General features: G+C 34.2%; 1 protein-coding gene across 3 annotated transcripts in view; it reads left to right on the forward strand.

The window, feature by feature from the left end:
* Positions 1–20,187, forward strand: part of TMEM184C (transmembrane protein 184C) — a 33,368-nt gene that overhangs the window by 956 nt on the left and 12,225 nt on the right. For all 3 annotated transcript variants that reach the window (XR_013336732.1, XR_013336733.1, XM_077770682.1), the window contains exons 3-8: positions 5,206–5,336; positions 5,433–5,469; positions 6,181–6,386; positions 15,011–15,085; positions 16,426–16,519; positions 19,333–19,445. Coding sequence is in view for 1 of the 3 variants with exons in the window: in XM_077770682.1 (XP_077626808.1) it covers positions 5,206–5,336; positions 5,433–5,469; positions 6,181–6,386; positions 15,011–15,085; positions 16,426–16,519; positions 19,333–19,445 (656 nt within the window). In the remaining 2 variants the exon portion in view is untranslated. The remainder of the gene's footprint in view (positions 1–5,205; positions 5,337–5,432; positions 5,470–6,180; positions 6,387–15,010; positions 15,086–16,425; positions 16,520–19,332; positions 19,446–20,187) is intronic.

Genomic DNA, 20,187 nt, shown 5'->3' on the forward strand with positions numbered 1-20,187 from the left:
TCTTTTTCAAGTACATCAAAACCCTGAAAGTAAGGTTATTTTATTCCTGAAATCTGATCTGTTCAGATATTGGACTACCTTGAAAACCATGTATTGAATTTTATTAGCATTTAACTAGCTTCCTGAATTAAAGGATTCTGATTGGTTTAACTTTGTTTTTACTTGGAAATTAGCTAGCTCTAAACCAATAAAGATTTTGCAAAAAAATCCCTTGTGTATTTTTTGATGTCATATTCTTATTATGACATCAGTAAAATACTACAAGCTGGAAGACCCCAAGGTAAATACTCAACTAAGATAGGTACCTTGTAAAAATTGTATAATGAATTTTAAATTCTAAGTTAATGAAAACCAGCAAGCACTTTTGTTTAGCAACACTTATAAGAGCAATGGTGAGACCACAGCTGTTTTTGGCTTTTTGTTATGGAAATGATTTTTACTTAATTAAACAAAATGCATTTTAATATACATTTGTTTTCTGTATGTTCACTAAATTATATTTTGTTGACTTTCCCATATTGGCGTAGCCCATGTAGTTATTTTTAATGTTAATATAATACTCTACTACATTAAATATTTCCCATTTGTTAAGATACTTAGGTTATTCTCATAATATGTCAACCAGAATTCAAGTACAGACATCTTAATACAAATCGGCATTTCTTACTTTGAAGTATTTTTTTGGAGTGTGGTATAGGAACTACTTGTAAGGCTAATAATATGTATAATATCAACCTAGTTTAAGGCTTCTCTTAGTTGTTGGTTAACTAGAATTTTTCAGTGCCAGCTTTTAAGGATCTGCAGTCTTTACTGCAAACACCCTGAACCAAATTCTCTTCATGTCTTGCCTGGACTATTCTCAATTCACCAGCCAAAGTATCTAATTAAAGCAGAAGTCATATTACATATGTCCTTCTTCCCAGTTTTTCAGTCACTCCAAGTCCAGATTAAAAAACAATATCCCTAACTCTGGCCATTATGGCCCAATTATAATCTGACACTACCCTCTCCTCCTCCCCCTCTACTTTCTCTCCTCAATTCTGGGCTTCTACCACAGACACTTTACTCAAACCTGGGCGTTTGTTACCTCTTTAGAACCTTTGCATTAAATGTTCCCCCTTTATGGCATTGTCTTCTCCTAGATGGTATTCTCATTCCTTTATGTCCTTCACGTCTTGTACTCAAATGTCACCTTGCTGCCCTGTTTAAAAATTGTAAACTTTCCTTCATCCCAGTGATAAATCAGGCTTTATCACTTTTTTGTTTTTTAAGATAGAAAGCTAGCACCCACCTTCATGGAACTTAGTGGTAGAGATCGATACAACCAAAAAAAAAAACCAAACAAAAACCCCCACCATGCTATGGAAGAAACTAATAAAGATCTAATAAATGAACCAGCAGGCATTTGACAAGACCACTACCAGCTATGGAAAAGTGGAAGTGAAGGAAAGTTAGAAAGCTCTCTATGGTAGTTAAGAGGTCAAGGGTGCCTGAGTTACAGTGACTTATGGTCCATGTCAGGATGCAGAAATAGAGATGGAAGACTGAATTTTTAAGTATCCTTGGCAGGGAAGAAACAAGACTGTAAAAATAAGACATGTAAACTGTTTACATGTTTAGGGACAGGTTTATATGAAAAACATTTGTCTTTGAACACTAGAATCACAGTGCTCACACTGAGAAGTCAGTGGGAACTGAGATCGTAGAAAACAAGTTCCTAAGAGCCTATCCCATGCCCATGGTGGGGCATGTACTCATTTATTAGAATGGCAAGATGACCATCTGCCCTACTTGAATTATTTCTGTCTCTTACTTGGCTGAGTGTGTATAATGGAGGTTACGTAAGTTAAATGCACACATAATGTCACACTACTCACTCTGCAGTTATTTTACCCTGCCCTACGTGTACTTATGCTCTAAGTAGCTACTCTTTGTGTAAGTGCTCCAGTCTTCCCCTCAGGAGGATTGGGCCCAGAGAGCACACTCTCGTTGCACCCTCCTCTCTGCTTTTAAAACATTTGGTTCAGGTTCAGTTAACTCACTCCTGGATGTTTGTCTTTAGTGGTTTTTTCTACTTTCTTCAAGTTATCTTAGGGAAAAAAAATTATGCTACTTATCTCCTCCTTGTTTTGTGAAGCAAAACAAGCCTGCCTATGGCTGATAAGTTTAATTATGTTAAATGATAGCCTCATATCAATGTGTCTCAAGTGTGAATAATTTATTTAGAAATAAGTGTCAAATTAAAATAAAGGTAAAAATGATTCCTACAAATACCTAATGTTTACTTATTTTACTACTTAAATTTGTGCACACCCAAAATAGATTAAATTTCTTATGCATGTAGCTTTTCAGATAGCTCAGAAATCAAAACAGCTATAAAACCAGTGATTCAAATTAATGGCATTAATGTGGACAGATGTTTTTAAGAAACTACCACTTGCAATGAAAAAATGATACTAACTCTATGATGCAAGAGTTTTTTTAATTTGGCATCTTTATACTGACTCAATGACTCAGTTTCTCTAGTTACTGATTTTATGATCATTTGAAAACTTTTTTTTTTTTTTTTTTACACNGTTTTTCTCTTAGGTCTACCACCAAGTTGGCACTAAGGCAATTATAAAAACAAATGTGGCAATACTGATCTTAATTATCACCTTAGAATAGAGAAGATCTAGAATACGTTCCTATCATTATTATTACTGTTTTAGGTCATCATTAAAATGAAGACAGATCTTCCTTGACTTACAGTGGGATCACATCCTGATAAACCCATCATAAGTTAATATCATAGATAAAAATGCATTTAATGCACTTAACCTACCAAACATAGGGATGTAGCCTTGCCTACATTAAATGTGCTGCGAACATTTATATTAGCTTATAGAGGCAAAATCCTCTACAAGTGTATTTTATAGTAAAGTGTTCAGTAGCTCATGTAATTGGATACTGTACTAAAAGTGAAAAACAATGGCCGAATGGGTACAAAAGGTTCTCAGCTCTGAGAGTTTGAGTTAATGACTTTTTGACTTTACAATGATGATGTGAAAGCAGTATACATTCAGTAGAAGACTGTGCTTCAGATTTTGAATTGTGATCTTTTCCTGGATTAGTGCTGTGCAGTATAATGGTCTTCTCATGATGCCAGGCAGGAGCAGCACGCCATAGCTTTCAGTCAGCATGCAACCATGAAGGTAAACTTTTATTCTAAAGTAAGCTGTGTGTAGGATGATTTGTCCAACTGTAGACTAATGTAAGTATTCTAAGCATGTTTAAGGTAGGCTAGGCTAAAGCTATGATGTTTGGGAGAGTTAGTGCATTAAATGCAGTTTTGACTTAGGGTATTTTCAACTATGATAGGTTTGCCAGGATGTAACCCCATCACAAGTTGAGGAAGCCAAATCAGTTGTTTACCCTCATGATTATGTGGCAGACCTGGAGCTGTAGCTCCCTGCCCTTGCCCAGCATTAGGGAAAGAGTATCATACCATACAGTAAAAAAACTCAGGAAAAGATCAAAATTCAAAGTACAGTCTCTTTACCAATGTAAAGTCAAAAAATTGAAAGTTGAACTATGTAAGTCTGGGACCATCAGTACTCTATTTTAAATGAAATTGAACAGGGGCACCTAGGTGGCTAAGGCAGTTGAGCATCCAGCTCTTGATTTTGGCTCAGGTCATGATCTCATGGTTTGTGGGATCTAGTCCTGGGTTCAGCTTTGCACTGACAGTGTGGAGCCAGCTTATGATTCTCTCTCCCTCTCTCTCTGCCCTTCCCCCACTCATGTGTACTTGTGCGCACTCAAAATCAGTAAATATTAAAAAATAAATAAACTGAACCAAGCAAAAATCCCCAGAAAACGATTATACCTACATTCCTTTTAGAATCTTCACCTGCATGTACTTACTTTTCACTTAGTATCATGATTGGTCTCCAGCGTTCAAGACTTTTTGTATAGGTGACCTTTGAACAGCACGGGTATGAACTACTACAGGTCCACATACACACATTTTTGTCAATAAATACAGTCTAATGTATTTTCTCTTAAGATTAAAAAAAATTTTTTTTAATGTTTATTTTTAAGAGAGAGATACAGTGTGAGCAAGGGAGAGTCAGAGAGAGAGGGAAACACAGAATCCAGAGCAAGGTCTGACAGCACAGAGCCCAACAGGGGGGCTCGATCTCAAAAACTGTGAGACCATGACCTGAGCCCAAGTCGGATGCTTAACTGACTGAGCCACCCAGGCGCTCCTTCTCAAGATTTTAATAGCATTTTCTTTTCTCTAGGTTACTTTATTGTAAGAGTACAGTATATAGTACATGTAACATACAAAATATGTGTTAATGGACTATTTATGTTACCAGTAAGGTCCACATTAGGCTATTAGTGGTTAGGTTTGGGGGGAGTCAAAAATTATATACGGGTTTAAAATGTAGTATCCTGAGTTGATATTGTTAGATATAAGAGGGGTAGCATGTATTTAACACTGTTGGCTTGGACAGTGGTTGTGGCAGTACTTATGAAATGAGAGGGTTATAAGACAATGCATATAAAAAACTTATAAAAGTATTAGGCAATACTCAGTAACATGTTGGATAACAATAAAATTCACAGAAAATGCAGGTAGAATTTTAACTTTCCAAACATAAAAGCAAAGGAGTAGACCATAAAAAGATTTTTAGACCTGCAGAAAATTTTAAACCTTCTATACATCAAATATGCAATAATCAAATATAAAAGACAATAAGCTAAGGGAAAATGATATGATGTTAATATTCTTAATGTATACAGAACTATTACAAAAGGCCTCACAAGGAAAAATGCTCAACCCCATGAGGAAAAATTGTCCCCCTCCCTCCACAAAAGCACAGATAGGCTATTTGTTTCTTTGTTTTTAGTTTATTCATTTACTTTTGAGAGAGAGGATCTCAAGTAGAATCCACGCTGTAGGCACAGAGCCCAATATGGGGCTCGAACTCATGAACTGTGAGGTCATGACCTGAGTTGAAATCAAGAGCCTGATGCTTAACTTAGCCACCCAGGTGCTCCCTAGGCTGTTTTCTGAAGAAGAAAAAAAGCAACTAGTCATTTGCAAAATGTTTGACCTCATTAATAAATAAATATAAATTTAAATAAAAATATTTTGTTTAGCTCTTTCATTTTAATATCAGAGGATTTATTTTAAATATGTTCTTTTTTTTTAAGGTTGGAATACACACAAAGGCTTGGTTTATTGCTGGAATTTTTTTGTTGTTGACTATACCTATATCACTATGGGTGATATTGCAGCATTTAGTGCATTATACACAACCTGAACTACAGAAACCAATAATAAGGTAAACCTTAACATGTTGGGATTCTTTTAGTTGTGTTTGCTTATTTCATAAATATGATGTAAAAGGTTTTTAATTTATGCTCTGCTTTCCAAATAGGATTCTTTGGATGGTACCCATATACAGTTTAGATAGTGTAAGTATGCTTCATTTTATCTCATTAGCTAAGAACTTGTTTGATGATACAACCATATTTACAGAATGCTTAAGGTAATGAAAGTTCATCATTTGGCAATATGGGGTCAGATTAATAAGAAACGTGAAAAGATTCACGTGTTTTTAATGTTAATAAAAAAGATGAAGTATGACAACAGAAAACATGGGTGTTTTACATTTTTAAAAGATCTATAGCTATTTTCTTTGCTTATCTTTTAAAATTTCTGATTACTAGTCCCTAGTCCTTTAAAGAATGTAATACTTAAAATTACATTATCATCCTTTTTATTTATTAAATCTTTTATAAAAAAAAAAAAAAAGCCTTCCCCAGTGGATTTTTTAATGGAATTGTCACAGGTGACTGCTTTAGTTTGATTAAATTAAAGGAAATGTCTATAAGTGCATTTTCTATGATATCTCAAAAATTTCATATTATATTTAAGAACCTGATAAAATAATTTAGCTTCTTTCTTCATATTCACTATCTACATGAATGTTTTTGTTTACCATTATTCAATATGTTTATTGCTTTTAAAAATTCATTTTACAGGTTGTCTGGTAGCTCTCATAAATTTTAGAAAGTTTGATGTAAATATGTGACAAGACATCTCAAGTTTAAAAGTTAGCATTGTGAGTGACAGTTCATTTTATCTTAGCTGCAACTATTTTTAACATCTGTGCTTTTTCATAGTGGATAGCTTTGAAATATCCCAGCATTGCAATATATGTGGATACTTGCAGAGAATGTTATGAAGCTTATGTCATTTACAACTTTATGGGATTCCTTACCAATTATCTCACTAACCGGTATCCAAATCTGGTATTAATTCTTGAAGCCAAAGATCAGCAGAAACATTTCCCTCCTTTATGCTGCTGTCCACCATGGACTATGGGAGAGTAAGTATGTTTGGTTTTAATCTTTTTATGTATTTAAATAGAATTTTTAAGCATCAGTCAGTTCTCTGCAAAGTAGTATGTTAAGTACTTTGAGCAGGACAGAAAGTTTAAGAAGAGTTCTAACCCTCACATAGTTCATAGTCAAGTTTAAAGAATAATAAAACATGTTTTTATAATCCACATATACAAATTACTCTCATACTTTATTCTTCCTAAATAGCAAACTTAAGGGTTGGGGAAAAAACCCTTAGAAATCATTTAATCAGCATCCTTTTACACTTGGGACCCAGGATATACAGAGATTAATTTACTTAAGATTATGTACATAGTTAATGGCAAAATCAGGTGTAAGACCAAAGGAGAAGGTAGTCTAGGTGGGGAAACAGCATATGATATGAAATAGGAGCAACAGTCTTTATTCTAGTACTAAATAATGGGTTAGTTGGCCTTATTATACATCTGTAGAGGACAGTAAAGGAAAGTAAAGCCTGAAGAGTTCAGTTGAAGCTAAGATTGCATTTTTGATGTGAATGAGCCATTGGATATTTGTCAGCAAGGAAACATTTAAAGATACCGTTTTAGAAAGATTAATTTTGCAATACTATACAGGATGTGTTAGAGAGAGGAAGATTCCAGAGATGGGGAAATATATTTGGAGGTTATTACAGTAGTCCACTTATGAGATAAGCTGAAAAGAAGGGATGAAGTTGGAATAGAAAGGAAAGAGACTGAAACTGAAGGACCAGTAGGATTTGATCACGGGTAATGGGGAAAAAGGTGAAAGTTGAAAGTCAACGTAACAAATGATTTGGAGTTAACAGTAATCAGTGTAGATACACAACCTAGGGATACCTGCATTGCCTACTATAAGATACAGAACCATTTGTACAACATTGGGACTAAATAGGTCTCTACACACTTGAAATGACAGGGAGCTACCTAGCTATTTTAAATAGTAAGCTTCTAATGTGTTCATGAATACACTTGATATGTATTGAGCATCTAGTGTGTGCCAGTATATGGATATATCCTAGCGCACATAACAGATGTAGAACTCATGGAACCTACATTTTGGCTCAGAGGTTTGGAATTAAATGAAGACACGAATAATGGAGTTACTTATATCAGGAAATGCTATGAAAGAAAAAGAAGAGGAGACTATGAAAGAAGATAGTAAGGAAAAAGTATTATTATACGTTGGGGATCGGGGGAAAGATACTGTCCTCAGCAACAAGTACAACACGGTTAGAGGTTTATAGCTAATGAGCAGATTGAGATGGTTTCTGGATGGAAAGTTACCAAGAGGAGACATCAAGGGTAGGGGATTCTCTCTAAATGGGCATAATTGGATTCTTACTAAGGGCGGGCCAAGCATTTACACATCAAGAGTGGGAGATGTGGAGCTTGATTAAATATCAAAGGTAATCAGATATCAAGGGTAGGATGACTTAGTATTCTTTGCTGAGACTGACTTAGGCCAAGGACAAGGCTTAAAAGTGATACTTAGTTGAAAAGAGAGCTCAGAGGAGTCCTGTTAAAGTTCAGTCAAGGAGAGAGTTGTCAAATGAGAAGCCATTATAGGATGTTAGAGGCCTGGTGCACCAATTTCATTTTCAAAGGTCACTGCTCTTGGTAGAGCAAGTGGGCAAGGATGGAAGAGATTGCGGTGGTCCAGTAAATATAATGATAATGACGATGGCTTGGCTTTCATCAGGACTCTCCTCCTAGTACTGCAGAACCTAAACTGAGGTTCTAGCTATATCATCACAATTAGCTAGCAGTCAACTAAAACCCCAAACCTTTTTCAGACAATGCTACTGGTCAAAATTCCCCTGTGCTGTGTTTGTGCATTGATTTGTTCTTAATCACACAGTTAACATTTATTCTTGTTAAATTTCTTTGTGCTGGTTTCATTTTTTTCTGATAACCTTGAATTCTGCTTCCTGAATAATGTCAGCAATGCATCCGTAGTTATAGCTCAGGTATTCTTGTCTTTGAAAGGATATTCACTATTTACCAGTCATGCAGTTTGGAGGTATGATTTTAGTAATAGTAAAAGGTCTCTTGTGTATAAACACATTGTAGGTTACCAGTCTCCCTCTAATAGGATAACTGGTGTTACAAATCTGATCTTAATCAGGCTTTTGCTATTTAGGATAATTCAGGATAATGCATTTGTTATAAATGTAAATACAATGGCATTTACAGTTGTTAATTGATAAAAACTAAGTCTGTTTTTTATACTCTGCTATAACATAAACAGCACAACAAGTTTTCTTTTAATGAACATTACATTTTTTGTATATTCACAAGAGGAGGGAAAATAGATTACCTAATGATTTAGTACACTTATGAAACAAATGCTTTCATGAAATGGTACCAATCGGTATTACATATTACCTTCCTCTTGTTTAAGATTGCTTTGAGGTATAAATACCTTGTAATGGAATGCTAGGTCTTTAGATTTTATTCAGCTTTGTTAGTGGTAAATGTCCTTTTTTTTTTTTTTTTAAGTTTATCTTGAGAGATACAGAGAGGGAGAAAGAGAGAATCCTAAGCAGGCTCATGCTGTCAGCTCAGAGCCTCACTCGGGGCTCAAACTCACAAACTGCAAGATTATGACCTGAGCCAAAATCAAGAGTCCAGTGTTTAACTGACTGAGCCACCCAGGTACCCCAATGATAAATTGGTTTCTGAAGTAGCAGTACCATATTAGTCTCCCACTGACAGTACAAAACACTTCTAGGGGCACCTCTGGGTGGCTCGGTAGTTAAGGGCCTGACTTTGGCTCAGGTCATGTAAAGCCCTGCATCAGGCTCTCTGCTGTCAGCAAAGAGCCCTCTTTGGATCCTCTGTCTCCCTCTCTCTCTGCCCTTTCCCCCACTCATGCATTCTCTCTCTCTCAAAAGTAAACATTAAAAATAACTCTAAAAAAAAAAAACCACTTTTAATTGAACCATCTCCTCACCTACATTTGAAATTACCTAGACTTCTTTATGTTTGCCTGTCAAGAGGGTGTAAAATGGTATATTGCTGTGGTCTTAATTTGGATTTCCCTAATTAGTAATGAAGTTAGCAACTTTTCATGTTTATTAACCATTTATGTTTTCCTTTTCTTAGGAATGCTTGTTTTCTGTTTCTCATTTTTTTAATGGGTTGTTTGTCTTGTGGCTTCATAGAGGATCTTTGTATGTTTAGATACTAATTCTTTGTTTAGCGTGTATTGAAAATATCATTTCCAGTTTTGGGCATAATTTGTCACCTTTATTAAATCTTTTGATAAATGGAAGTTTTGTATGTTAATATAGTTGAATTTATCTTATAGTCAATACTTTTTGTGTCCTGTTCAAAAAATTATTTCCATTTATAGGATTACAAAAACATTGTTCTATACTTTTTTTCTAAACACTTCAAAATTTTCCTGTTAAGACTTAGAAACACTTAATGTTTTGTGTATATGTTGTGTGAGGTAGGAATGCAGTTTCATTTTATTCCATTGGCTATTTGTCCTAGCACCATTCTCTCCCTTCTACTTCACTCACCTCTCTTGCCGTCTGTCATGTGTGAAGTTTCCACGTGTATGGGTCTGTTGGTGGCTTTTGGGTTTTGGTTTTTTGGTTGTTGTGGTTTTTTGTTTTTTTTTTTTTTTTTCTGTTTTATCGGTTAACTTTTCTATTCCTGGACCAATTCCATACATTAACTGCTACAGGTTATTAATAAGCCTTAACATGAGGAGCAAGTGCCCCAACCCTATTATCTTGCTATTTTCGGTTCTTTGCTCTTACATAGAAAATTTAGAAACAGTTTGTCAAGTTGCTTGAAAAGCCTGTTGGGTTTTTTTTTAATTGTAATTTAATTCAGTCTCTAGTTTATTAACATCTTTATGATATTTTGAATCTGAATATGGTCTAGCTTTCTACTTTTTTAGCTCTTCATTTATCTTTCAAAAGTACATTTTTCTGATAGAAGTCTTGTACATCTTTGTTCGCTTTATAAATGTACTTTATTGCTATTATAAATGGCATCTATTTTAAAAATCATTTTAATTGCTTCTAGTGTGTATAAGGGCACATTGGTTTTGCATATTGGCCTTATATCCAAAAATCTTGTTACATTTTCTTAGTCTGTAGACTTTTTAAGTCCCCTGTGAAGATGTCCTATTCAATTGAAGGATTTCTTTGATTTCCAGTCTTTATACTATACATTTCTCTTCTCACCATGCTGGTGAGTATTTCTAGACATTCTTGCATTATTCCTGATCTTAAAGGGAATTCTTTTAAAATATAATTGAATTTTATGTTTTCAAAGGTGTTTTATAGGCATCCTTTATCAGGTTAAATAAGCTTTTACCCATAGTTTGTTGAAGTTTTAATCATGAACAAATGATTAAATTTCAGCAAATGCTTTTGCTGTTATCTATTGCAACCTGTTAATTTAGTAAATTAGATTGATAATTTTTCTAATGTTAAAAGCCCCTTGCATTTTGACAGTATTCAAAGTGATTAAGATGTGTTATCTGCTTTTCTACATCACAAGATTTAGTTTGCTAATATTTTGTTTAGAACTTTTACATCTCTATTCATGAGTAAGTTTAGACTATAATTTTCCTTTTTTTACACTGTTCTTGTCTGGTTTTCATATCCAAGTTATACTGCCTGAATATGTATTGCCTTTCACTTGTGTATCACAGGAAGAGATTATATACTGTAGCTTGAAAGATCAGACCTGGATTTCGTCGGAGGACAGTTGTAGAACTATTTAAGCTTCCTGTTGTTTCTGAAGTCATTTTTTAAAATATTTTTAGGAATTAGGCAGAATAAACAAATTTTTTTAATGTACAGGCATACATTAGTTTATATCTTCTCAATCTCTTCTGGGTCTGTTGTTATGATTCTTTTTCCATTTCTAATGTTACATTCAGTATCTTTATTTTTTCTGTGTTTGCCTCTATCTACTAGTCTTTTCAAGAAGTGACTTTTGGCTTTGTTGACGCTCTCTATAATATACTGGTTTTCTCCTTCATTAATTTCTGCTCAAGTTTTACTTCCCACCTCCCATTTCTCTTGGTTTACTATCTTTTCCTAACATGTTAGAGTCTTAGCTAATTTACCCAGCCTTTCTTCTTTTTTAATACTGCTTTGAACACTATACATTTCCTTCCAAGTTTTACATTCACTGAAGCCCAGTAGTTATTTTATTTTTTATTTTTTGACATATAATTGACTTATATTAGCTTCAAGTGTACAACATAATTATTCAATATTTATATATATTTCAAAATGATCACTACAATATGTCTAGTTAATATCTATCAACATACAAATCTCAGATTTTATATTTTTATTATCATCCCATTCACATTCCTATTGGGATTTCTTCTTTACTGAAATTATTCTGGAGTATTTTTAAATTTCCAAACAGGTTTTTTTGGGGAGGGTTTTAGATTTTCATTTCATTTATTTGCACTGAAGTCAGACAATCTTTGGAATTGGTTAAGATTGGTTTCATCCCCTTTAGTACATGATCGGTTTTTACAAAGGTTTCCTGTGTGCTTGACGAGAATGTGTATTCTATATTAATGAGTGGCTGTGCTATATATTTATGTCCATGGGGTCAGTCTAATGTGTTATTCAACTTTTCTGTATTTCTGTTGATTTTGACTACATGTTTGTCATTTACTGAAAGAGACTGTCACTTTCTTCCTGTACTTTTGGTCCCTCTCTGGTATATATTTTTTGATATTGTTTCTATTCCAAATAATTTTTTTTGTTTTAAAGCTATTTTATCTGATATTAACAGGTATCCCATCTTTCCTGTGTTTAGTATTTGCCTGGCTTATCTTTTGCTGCCTTTACTTTAAACATTTCCATTTCCTTCTGTTTTAGATGTATCATTTCTTAAGTTTAGTATTTTTTAAAATTCTGATAATAGCCCATTTACATTTTTGTGGTTATAGATATATTCATGTAAAATCTTGCCATCTGTTTTCTCTTTGTGTCACTTTCTTCTCTTCTTCTTTCATTGATTGCATTTTTTGAGTAAGCCTTTATTGTAGAATAATTTTCAATTTATAGAAAAGTTGCAAAAGACAAGACATATTTCTAATACACCCTTCACCCAGCTTCCCCTAATGTTACAGAACGTCTTATGTAATCATGGTATATTTGTCAAAACCAAGAAATAACATTGGTATAATACTATTAACTGCAGACTCTTCAGATTTCTCAAGTTTTTCCATTAATGTCCTTCCTCTGTTCCAGAATCTAATTCAGGAATCCACATTTTAATAAATAATTTTAAAGTTTCCCAAATATTAAAGGAATACAAATATAAACAGAGAAATCTGTTTTATAATACCCACATTTAACAAATATTTATTGTAGGCCCCATCATTCCTTATTTGTGATTATAAAATATTTTTTAAAATTCTTGAAAACCAAAAGCTTTTTCACAGGTTACATGGTGGCAAAACAGTGTATCATCTCTAATTTTAACATGACTACTTTTAAGTCTTTTATAGATTTAACTATAAGTATTAACAGTTTACAAGCTCCTCACTCCTTGCATTCCAGAGCAATTTGGGATCCATTGCTTCTTTCTAAAGTATGACCTTTAAAAATTCATTTAGTGTTAACGTATCAGTGGTAATTTTTCTCAGATATACTTATCCAAAAGTTTTGCCCTCATTTTTAAAAGACAGTTTTGCTAGATGCATAATTCTGTATTGACAGGAATTTTTTCTATGTCTTTTAAAGATTTTATTCTACCAGATTCTGGCTTTAGTTGATACTGTTAACCCTCTCCTGTCAACCTAATTGTTATTCCATTATAGATGACCTAGCTCCAACTGCATTTAAGACCCTGTGTTTGGTGTTTTGCAGATTCACTCTGAAGTATCTAGGTTGTTGTTTCTGTTTTTAGTCCTCCTTAATTTACAGAATGCCTCGACCTATAGATTCACATCTTTCATCAGTTCTGAAAAGTTCATAGCAATAACCTCTTGGGATTTTGCCTTTACTCTGTCTTCTGTAACTATGAATATATGTTAGATCTTGTGGTTCTCTTTAGTTCTTTGTAACTCTTTCACATTTGTCTCTTTGTCTCAGCCTTTGCTACATTCTGGGAAGTTTCTTCAAATACACCTTCCAGTTCATTAATTCTCTACAGCTTTCAAAGGTATCTAATTGACTAATCCATTTGTAAAGAGTAAGGGACAGGAAGAACAGCATGTATAGCCAAGGCATTCTCTCAAGAGGTCTTGAAACAAGGGGCACACTTATCTGTAAGTGGGAGTAAACCACCTCAGCCCAGAGAAGGCTCTCAGCACAGAGAACCCCAGCAGTTTCTTTATTCAGTCCTAATACAACACCTCAAGGCCTGTATGCCAAATCTTCTCAGTCTTGATGCAATTCTTAAATTAGGAGATTCATAATACATAACATTGATAATCAGTTCTCCTTTTAAGTTCGTTTTTTTTTGAGGGAGAAAGAGAGTGCAAGCAGGAAGAAAGCAGAGAGAGGGAGAGATTGAGAATCCCAAACAGGCCTGAGCCCAGTGCAGGGCTTGAGCTTGCAAACCAAGATCATGACCTGAGCCAAGATCAAGAGTCAGATGCTTAACTAACTGAGTCATTCAGGTGCTCCAGAACAACTTGGTCTTTTTAAGAAGGCTTGCGCAAGGCTGTCAGGTAGAGCCGTTTGTATTTTGTTCTGCCCTTGTGAATTTTCCCCTGAACTGAGTAATCTTACATTTATGCAGGATCTTTGTTTTGTCCTTTCATAAATCTAGTCAGTGATATTGTCTGGAATGATATTTAAATTCCAAACTTGAAACTGAACCCTAGATGTAAATAATTAATTTATTTTTAATTTATTCATTTTTGAGAGAGATAGGGCACAAGTGAGAGAGAGGGAGAATCCCACACAGGCTTTACACTGTCAGTGTGGAGCTTGAAGCAGGGCTCAAACTCATGAACTGCAAGATTATGACCTGAGCCGAAGTTGGATGCTTAACCTACTGAGTCACCCAGGCGCCCGTAAATAATACTTTCTGAGTACGGTATCACATATACATGCACACAATTCATCTGTTACTCAGTCTTTCTTCCAGAAACATGTATGGACACATTTTTGTTCTTTCTCTGCTGTGCTATTCAGGAATTTGAAACTGAACACAGAAAGGGAGATCTTTCAGAAGATGTAGTTGTCAGATAATTTAAAAAACAGCATTTAAACAGTTTCTTTGCTACCATCCACATTCTTCCCCAGTTGCCTTTTAGAATGACTAAATTAAAAGAATTAAATATAGGGGCACTTGGGTGGCTCAGTCAGTTAAGCGTATGACTTGTTTTCGGCTCAGGTCATGATGTTGCAGTTTTGTGAGTTGGATCCCCAAGTCTGGCTTTGAGCCAGCAACACAAAGTCGGCTTAGAGCTCTCTGTTTCTCTCTCTCTCTGTCCCTCCCCAACTCACTGTCTCTGTCTAACAATAAATAAACTTAAAAAAATTATTAATATAAATATGGCATCATTTGTCAAAGTGATTTTACCGTGGGAGGCTTTGGAGAAAATATGATACTATTTAAATGAGTAGTTGAAATGCTATAAGTTTTTTGTTCTTTGGCAGAGTATTGCTGTTTAGGTGCAAACTGGGTGTACTGCAGTATACAGTTGTCAGACCATTCACCACCATTGTTGCTTTGTAAGTACAAAGAACTCTTTTTTTCATTCTCATGCTCTTAATTGAGAACAATTGAGTAGACATACCAAGAGCATTAATTTACTTGTTTATGATACATATATACTCTGTTATAAAAAACAAAGTATATAGAAACCCTCCTGTTTTAAAATAAATAAGGTGACCATTTATAGGCAAAGAATCACTACAGAATTCTTCTAAATAACATTGTCTACTTCATTCTAGGAAACATTTAAAAAAAATTTTTTTCCCAAATACTAATGTTCACAAAGTTTTACAAAAACATCTGTTACATGAAGGTAAAGTATACTACTTTAGGTTCATTATATGGTTTAGGTTTCTATATGGTTAACTAAGAATATGAATACTATATTCCAAGGATGAAATCATAGTTTTCTTATTTAAGAATTCTGTAAAGGCTTAGGAGATGAGGTAACATGATATATCATTAAGCTGTCTGGTAAAACTATTTCCTAAAAATTTAAGAACATCAGACAATTTAAAGTGAATAGATTGTGTGTTTTCTCTGCTAATAATAACTAATACTGTGCATGTTCAGAGAAAGCATAGGAAGAAAGGTAAAAGAAGCATTCAGTTCTTTATTCTACCTTTGACCTAGCACCTCTTTAGCAGTGTTTACCTTAGAATTAAAATGAATTAACTTCTTTATGACGGCATGTTTCATCTGTCTGTAGTTTAGAAACAGGGTAATCACATAAGCTAATACTTAGTTCTGCATGTTCATAAAATTTACCTCCCAAGACAAGTTGTGGTAAAAAAGTATAGTTATAGACTTAGATTATAAGTCTATAACAATCAAGCTTCTGAAAATTAGGCAACATATTTTTATTTTTAATCTAGTAATTATCCTTTCTAGTCCAGTGCCTTGTTTTGTCTTATTATGGAATTAAGATGCAGGAATAATCATTTAGTAATATTACTAGAAAAATGTTTTAATTTTGAACCACTTCTTTGACCAAAATCAAGTGATTATCTACAGGGTCTTTTAAATAAACTGACTTCTATGGCAAAAAAACAGACACATCGACCAATGGAATAGAATAGAGAACTCAGAATTGGACCCACAAATGTATGGCCAACTAATCTTTGACAAAACGAGAAAGGGTATCCAATGGAGACAGCCTCTTTAACAGATGGTGCTGCAAGAACTGGACAGCAACATGCAGAAGAATGAAACTAGATCGCTGTCTCACACCATACACAAAAGTAAACTCAANGTAAGTAAATAAATAAACTGACTTCTAAATTTAAGTATTGCTGTCAATGCTGTGTTTTAAAATATTTATTTGATTTAATCATAAATCTTATTTTTACCATTTTAGAATCTGTGAGCTGCTTGGTATATATGATGAAGGAAACTTTAGCTTTTCAAATGCTTGGACTTACTTGGTTATAATAAACAACATGTCACAATTGGTGAGTAAATAATTTTTTAATGTATCTATTTTTAAAATTTATTTTAAGTAGGCTCCATACCCATCATGGTGCCTAAACTTAAGACGCTGAGATCAAGAGTCACAAGCTCTACTGACTGAACCAGCCAGGTCCCCAGTAAATATTAACTGTATTAAATTAATATCTATGACTCTAAATTTTCTTAGGAAAAGTTTCTTTGGAAATAAAGTTTTTTATTTTTTAATCTTGAAATTTGGCTTACAGAAAAGAACCTGAAGAAACTTTAACATGTCTTTATACATATACAAAGATATGATGTCTTATCTGGTGACTTTTGACCTGTTGATCATGTTTGTTCATTTGATTGTGGTAGTCATTGCATAGTTGTGTGGCTATGACATAAATAAAAGCACAATGCTCTCCTTAAAAAACACATAGCTTAGGCATACTCAGTAAGAGAAAATGTGTAATTGGTATATGACAGTAAAAGTTTAAATAAAAAGTGGAGAATAAAATACTCTTATGTACTTGGAATTAAAGGAAAATTGTGAATGCCAAGTTAAAAAAAATGACATTCTAGAAACTAAAATACTCTAAAAAAAATAACCATCCAATCCTTTCAACTTAAGAACTTGAACTTCATTTAAAACCTTTAATGTTTTCAACAAAATAATAGGTACAATGACATGCATGTGTGTGATTAGATGTTTATAATAAAAATTATATGCCTATGGGGACATCTGGGTGACTCATTCAGTTAAGCGTCCAACTTTGGCTCAGGTCATGATCTCATAGTGCATGAATCCGAGCCCCACACTGAGCTGTCCACTCAGCACAGAGCCCACTTTGGATCCTCTGTCTCCCTCTCTCTCTGCTCCTCCCCAGCTTGTGCTCTCTGTCAAAAATAAACATTTTTTAAAAATTATATGCCTATGTATTCAAGGCTTTCCCTTATGTTCATGCTCTTCGAAACCAGTAATTCCATTCATTACTGGGAATGTAATCCTCAAGAAATAGTTCTAAGGGGGCACCTGGGTGGCTCAGTCAGTTAAGCATCTGTCTCTTGGTTTCAGTTCATGATCTCATAGTTCGTGGGATAGATCCTCTCGTGGGGCTCTGCAGTGACACTGTGGAGCCTGCTTGGGATTCTCTCTCACCCTCTCTTTATCTGCCCCTCCCTGCTCATGCATGCATGCACATACACTCTCTCAAAATAAACATTTAAAAAAAGAGAAATAATTGTCTTTAGTTTGAATATCTTTGTATATACAGACTATTATTTGTAATAGCAAAAGGCTGGAAACCATCCAAAGTCCAGTGATAGAGTCTGGCTAAACGTACTATGGTCCTTCCACCAGCTAAAATATTAAAATATTAGGCAGAATTAAGAAGAATCCTTATGAGGGACGCCTGGCTGGCTCAGAGGAGCATGCAGCTCTTGATACCAGGGTTGTGAGTTGGAGCCCCACGTAGGGTGTAGATTACTTAAAATCTTTAAAAAAGTAATACTAAGGGGCGCCTGGGTGACTCAGTTGGTTAGGCATCTGACTTCACTTTCAGGTCATGATCTCTCAGTTCATGGGTTTGAGCCCTGTGTTTGGCTGTGCACTGACAGCTCAGAGCCTGGAGCCTGTTTCTCATTGTGTCTCCCTCTCTCTCTGCCCCTCCCCTGCTCATGCTCTGTCTCTCTTAGCCCCAAAAATAAATATTTTAAAAAAGTTTTGAAAAGGTAATAATAATCCTTATGAAATACATGAAAAAGACAGACGCTTTAAGTGAGGGAAAGTCAGGCAACCAAATTTTATTTTTAGTTGATGATACCTGTTAAAAACCACCTGTGTGTAGAATGGAATGTTTGGATGATGGGACTGTGGACAACTTTATATTTTACTTTACTGTTTTTATATTCTAAAATCTTTTAAATGAACATTTTCTATGACTGTAATGGGAAAAAGTAAACTTTTAGGGAAATGCTTATTGCTATGCACACTACTACTTTGTTACAACTGATTTCTAAAAAATAGTTAATATTAAGTCTTGAGCATTTATTTTAAAAAAGTAAATTCAGCCAGATTAACATACTGACCTCAAGAAAAATTGTTTCTCTGATTCCTTACTTTCATTTTTCATGGTCACAATTTTTTTTTTAAATTTTAATGTTTTATTTATTTTTGAGAGAGAGAGAGACAGTGTGAGCAGGGGAGGGTCAGAGAGAGAGGGAGACACAAAATCTGAAGCAGTCTCCAGGCTCTGAGCTAGCTGTCAGCACAGAGCCCGACACGGGGCTCGAACCCACAAACTGTGAGATCATGACCTGAGCTGAAGTTGGACACTTAGCCGACTGAGCCACCCAGGCGCCCCTACATGGTCACAATTTTATTCAAATAGTACTTATTCCCCGTGTTGTCTTTATAAATAATATATGTAATATTGTAAGATAGATCAAGCTCAACTCTTATAAAATCAATTGCAATTTGTATATAAAAGTGATTATAGTGAGCATATATATTTTTATTTTGGTTGAAAGAGAGCCTTTTCTTCCATTCATGACCATCACTTGTTCAGTGTTATCTTTATGGGTTCCAGTACATGAACACTTAAAACTACTTTCAGAGAAGACATTATGCATCTCTTACTAGAAATTTCGTATCATATATGTTCATCCACAGTAAACTATAAAAGCTCATTGTTAATCTAAAAATGACAGAATAGAAGACCTAAAAAACTTTGCCTGAAGCTTGACTGTACCAGGTTCTGGTTTATAAATGTAGTATTTCTATTACCGTATTTAATTATTCTTATTGAAGAAGTTTAACTGTTACTCTTGTTTCTAGTTTGCCATGTATTGTCTGCTGCTATTTTATAAAGTACTAAAGGAAGAATTGAGTCCAATCCAACCTGTTGGCAAATTTCTTTGTGTAAAGCTAGTGGTTTTTGTTTCCTTTTGGTAAGTGTTGCTTTCTCCTAGATGTTCTCATTTTCTACAGGGTAATAACACTGTTGATTAGGGAGGATTTTCAGAGTGGACTTTATGTAGAAGATGAATTAAATGGCTCTACCACCCTTTTAAAAAGTTAATCCTTTTAGCCCTTCTTGGTTTTTCATAAAGAAATAATCAGATGGTCACCATCATATTTACAAGAAGAAAATAATTTGAGACAACCTAAATGTCTCAACACTAGAGGAATCATTAAAATATATCATGGTCCTTTCATATAAGATAATAGACTGCAGTTTGAAAGATAAATATAGAATATTTAATAATGTGAGGTATAATGTTCATTAGTAAAATATGTTCTTTAAAGCAGAAGACAAAACTGTTCATGGTCCCAATTTAGTGAAAAGGTGGGTGATTGGGGACCTAGAAACAAATAGACTTACAAATACAAAAAGGAAAAAGAATAATCCTTGAAATCCTACCACCCAGAATGATTAACATATTGTGGTGCACATAACGTCACATATAAAATTCCATAGAAATAGTTTCATACTATAAAAACTTGTAGAATTCAGTGATATGTTCAGTATATTGTGTATATAGTTCTTAGTCTATAAAGTGAGGATATAACTTTCTTGTGTTTATTTTTTTTGTTTTGCTAAGTATTCTCTGGTTCTAACTTTTTTTAACCAATCTTCTGTTGACATTTAGGTTGTTCCTAATTTTTCACCATTACAAGCAATATTGAAGT

Source organism: Crocuta crocuta, unplaced genomic scaffold (genome assembly GCF_008692635.1).
Source record: "Crocuta crocuta isolate KB4526 unplaced genomic scaffold, BGI_CrCroc_1.0 scaffold345, whole genome shotgun sequence".
In the NCBI taxonomy this organism is placed as follows: domain Eukaryota; kingdom Metazoa; phylum Chordata; class Mammalia; order Carnivora; family Hyaenidae; genus Crocuta; species Crocuta crocuta.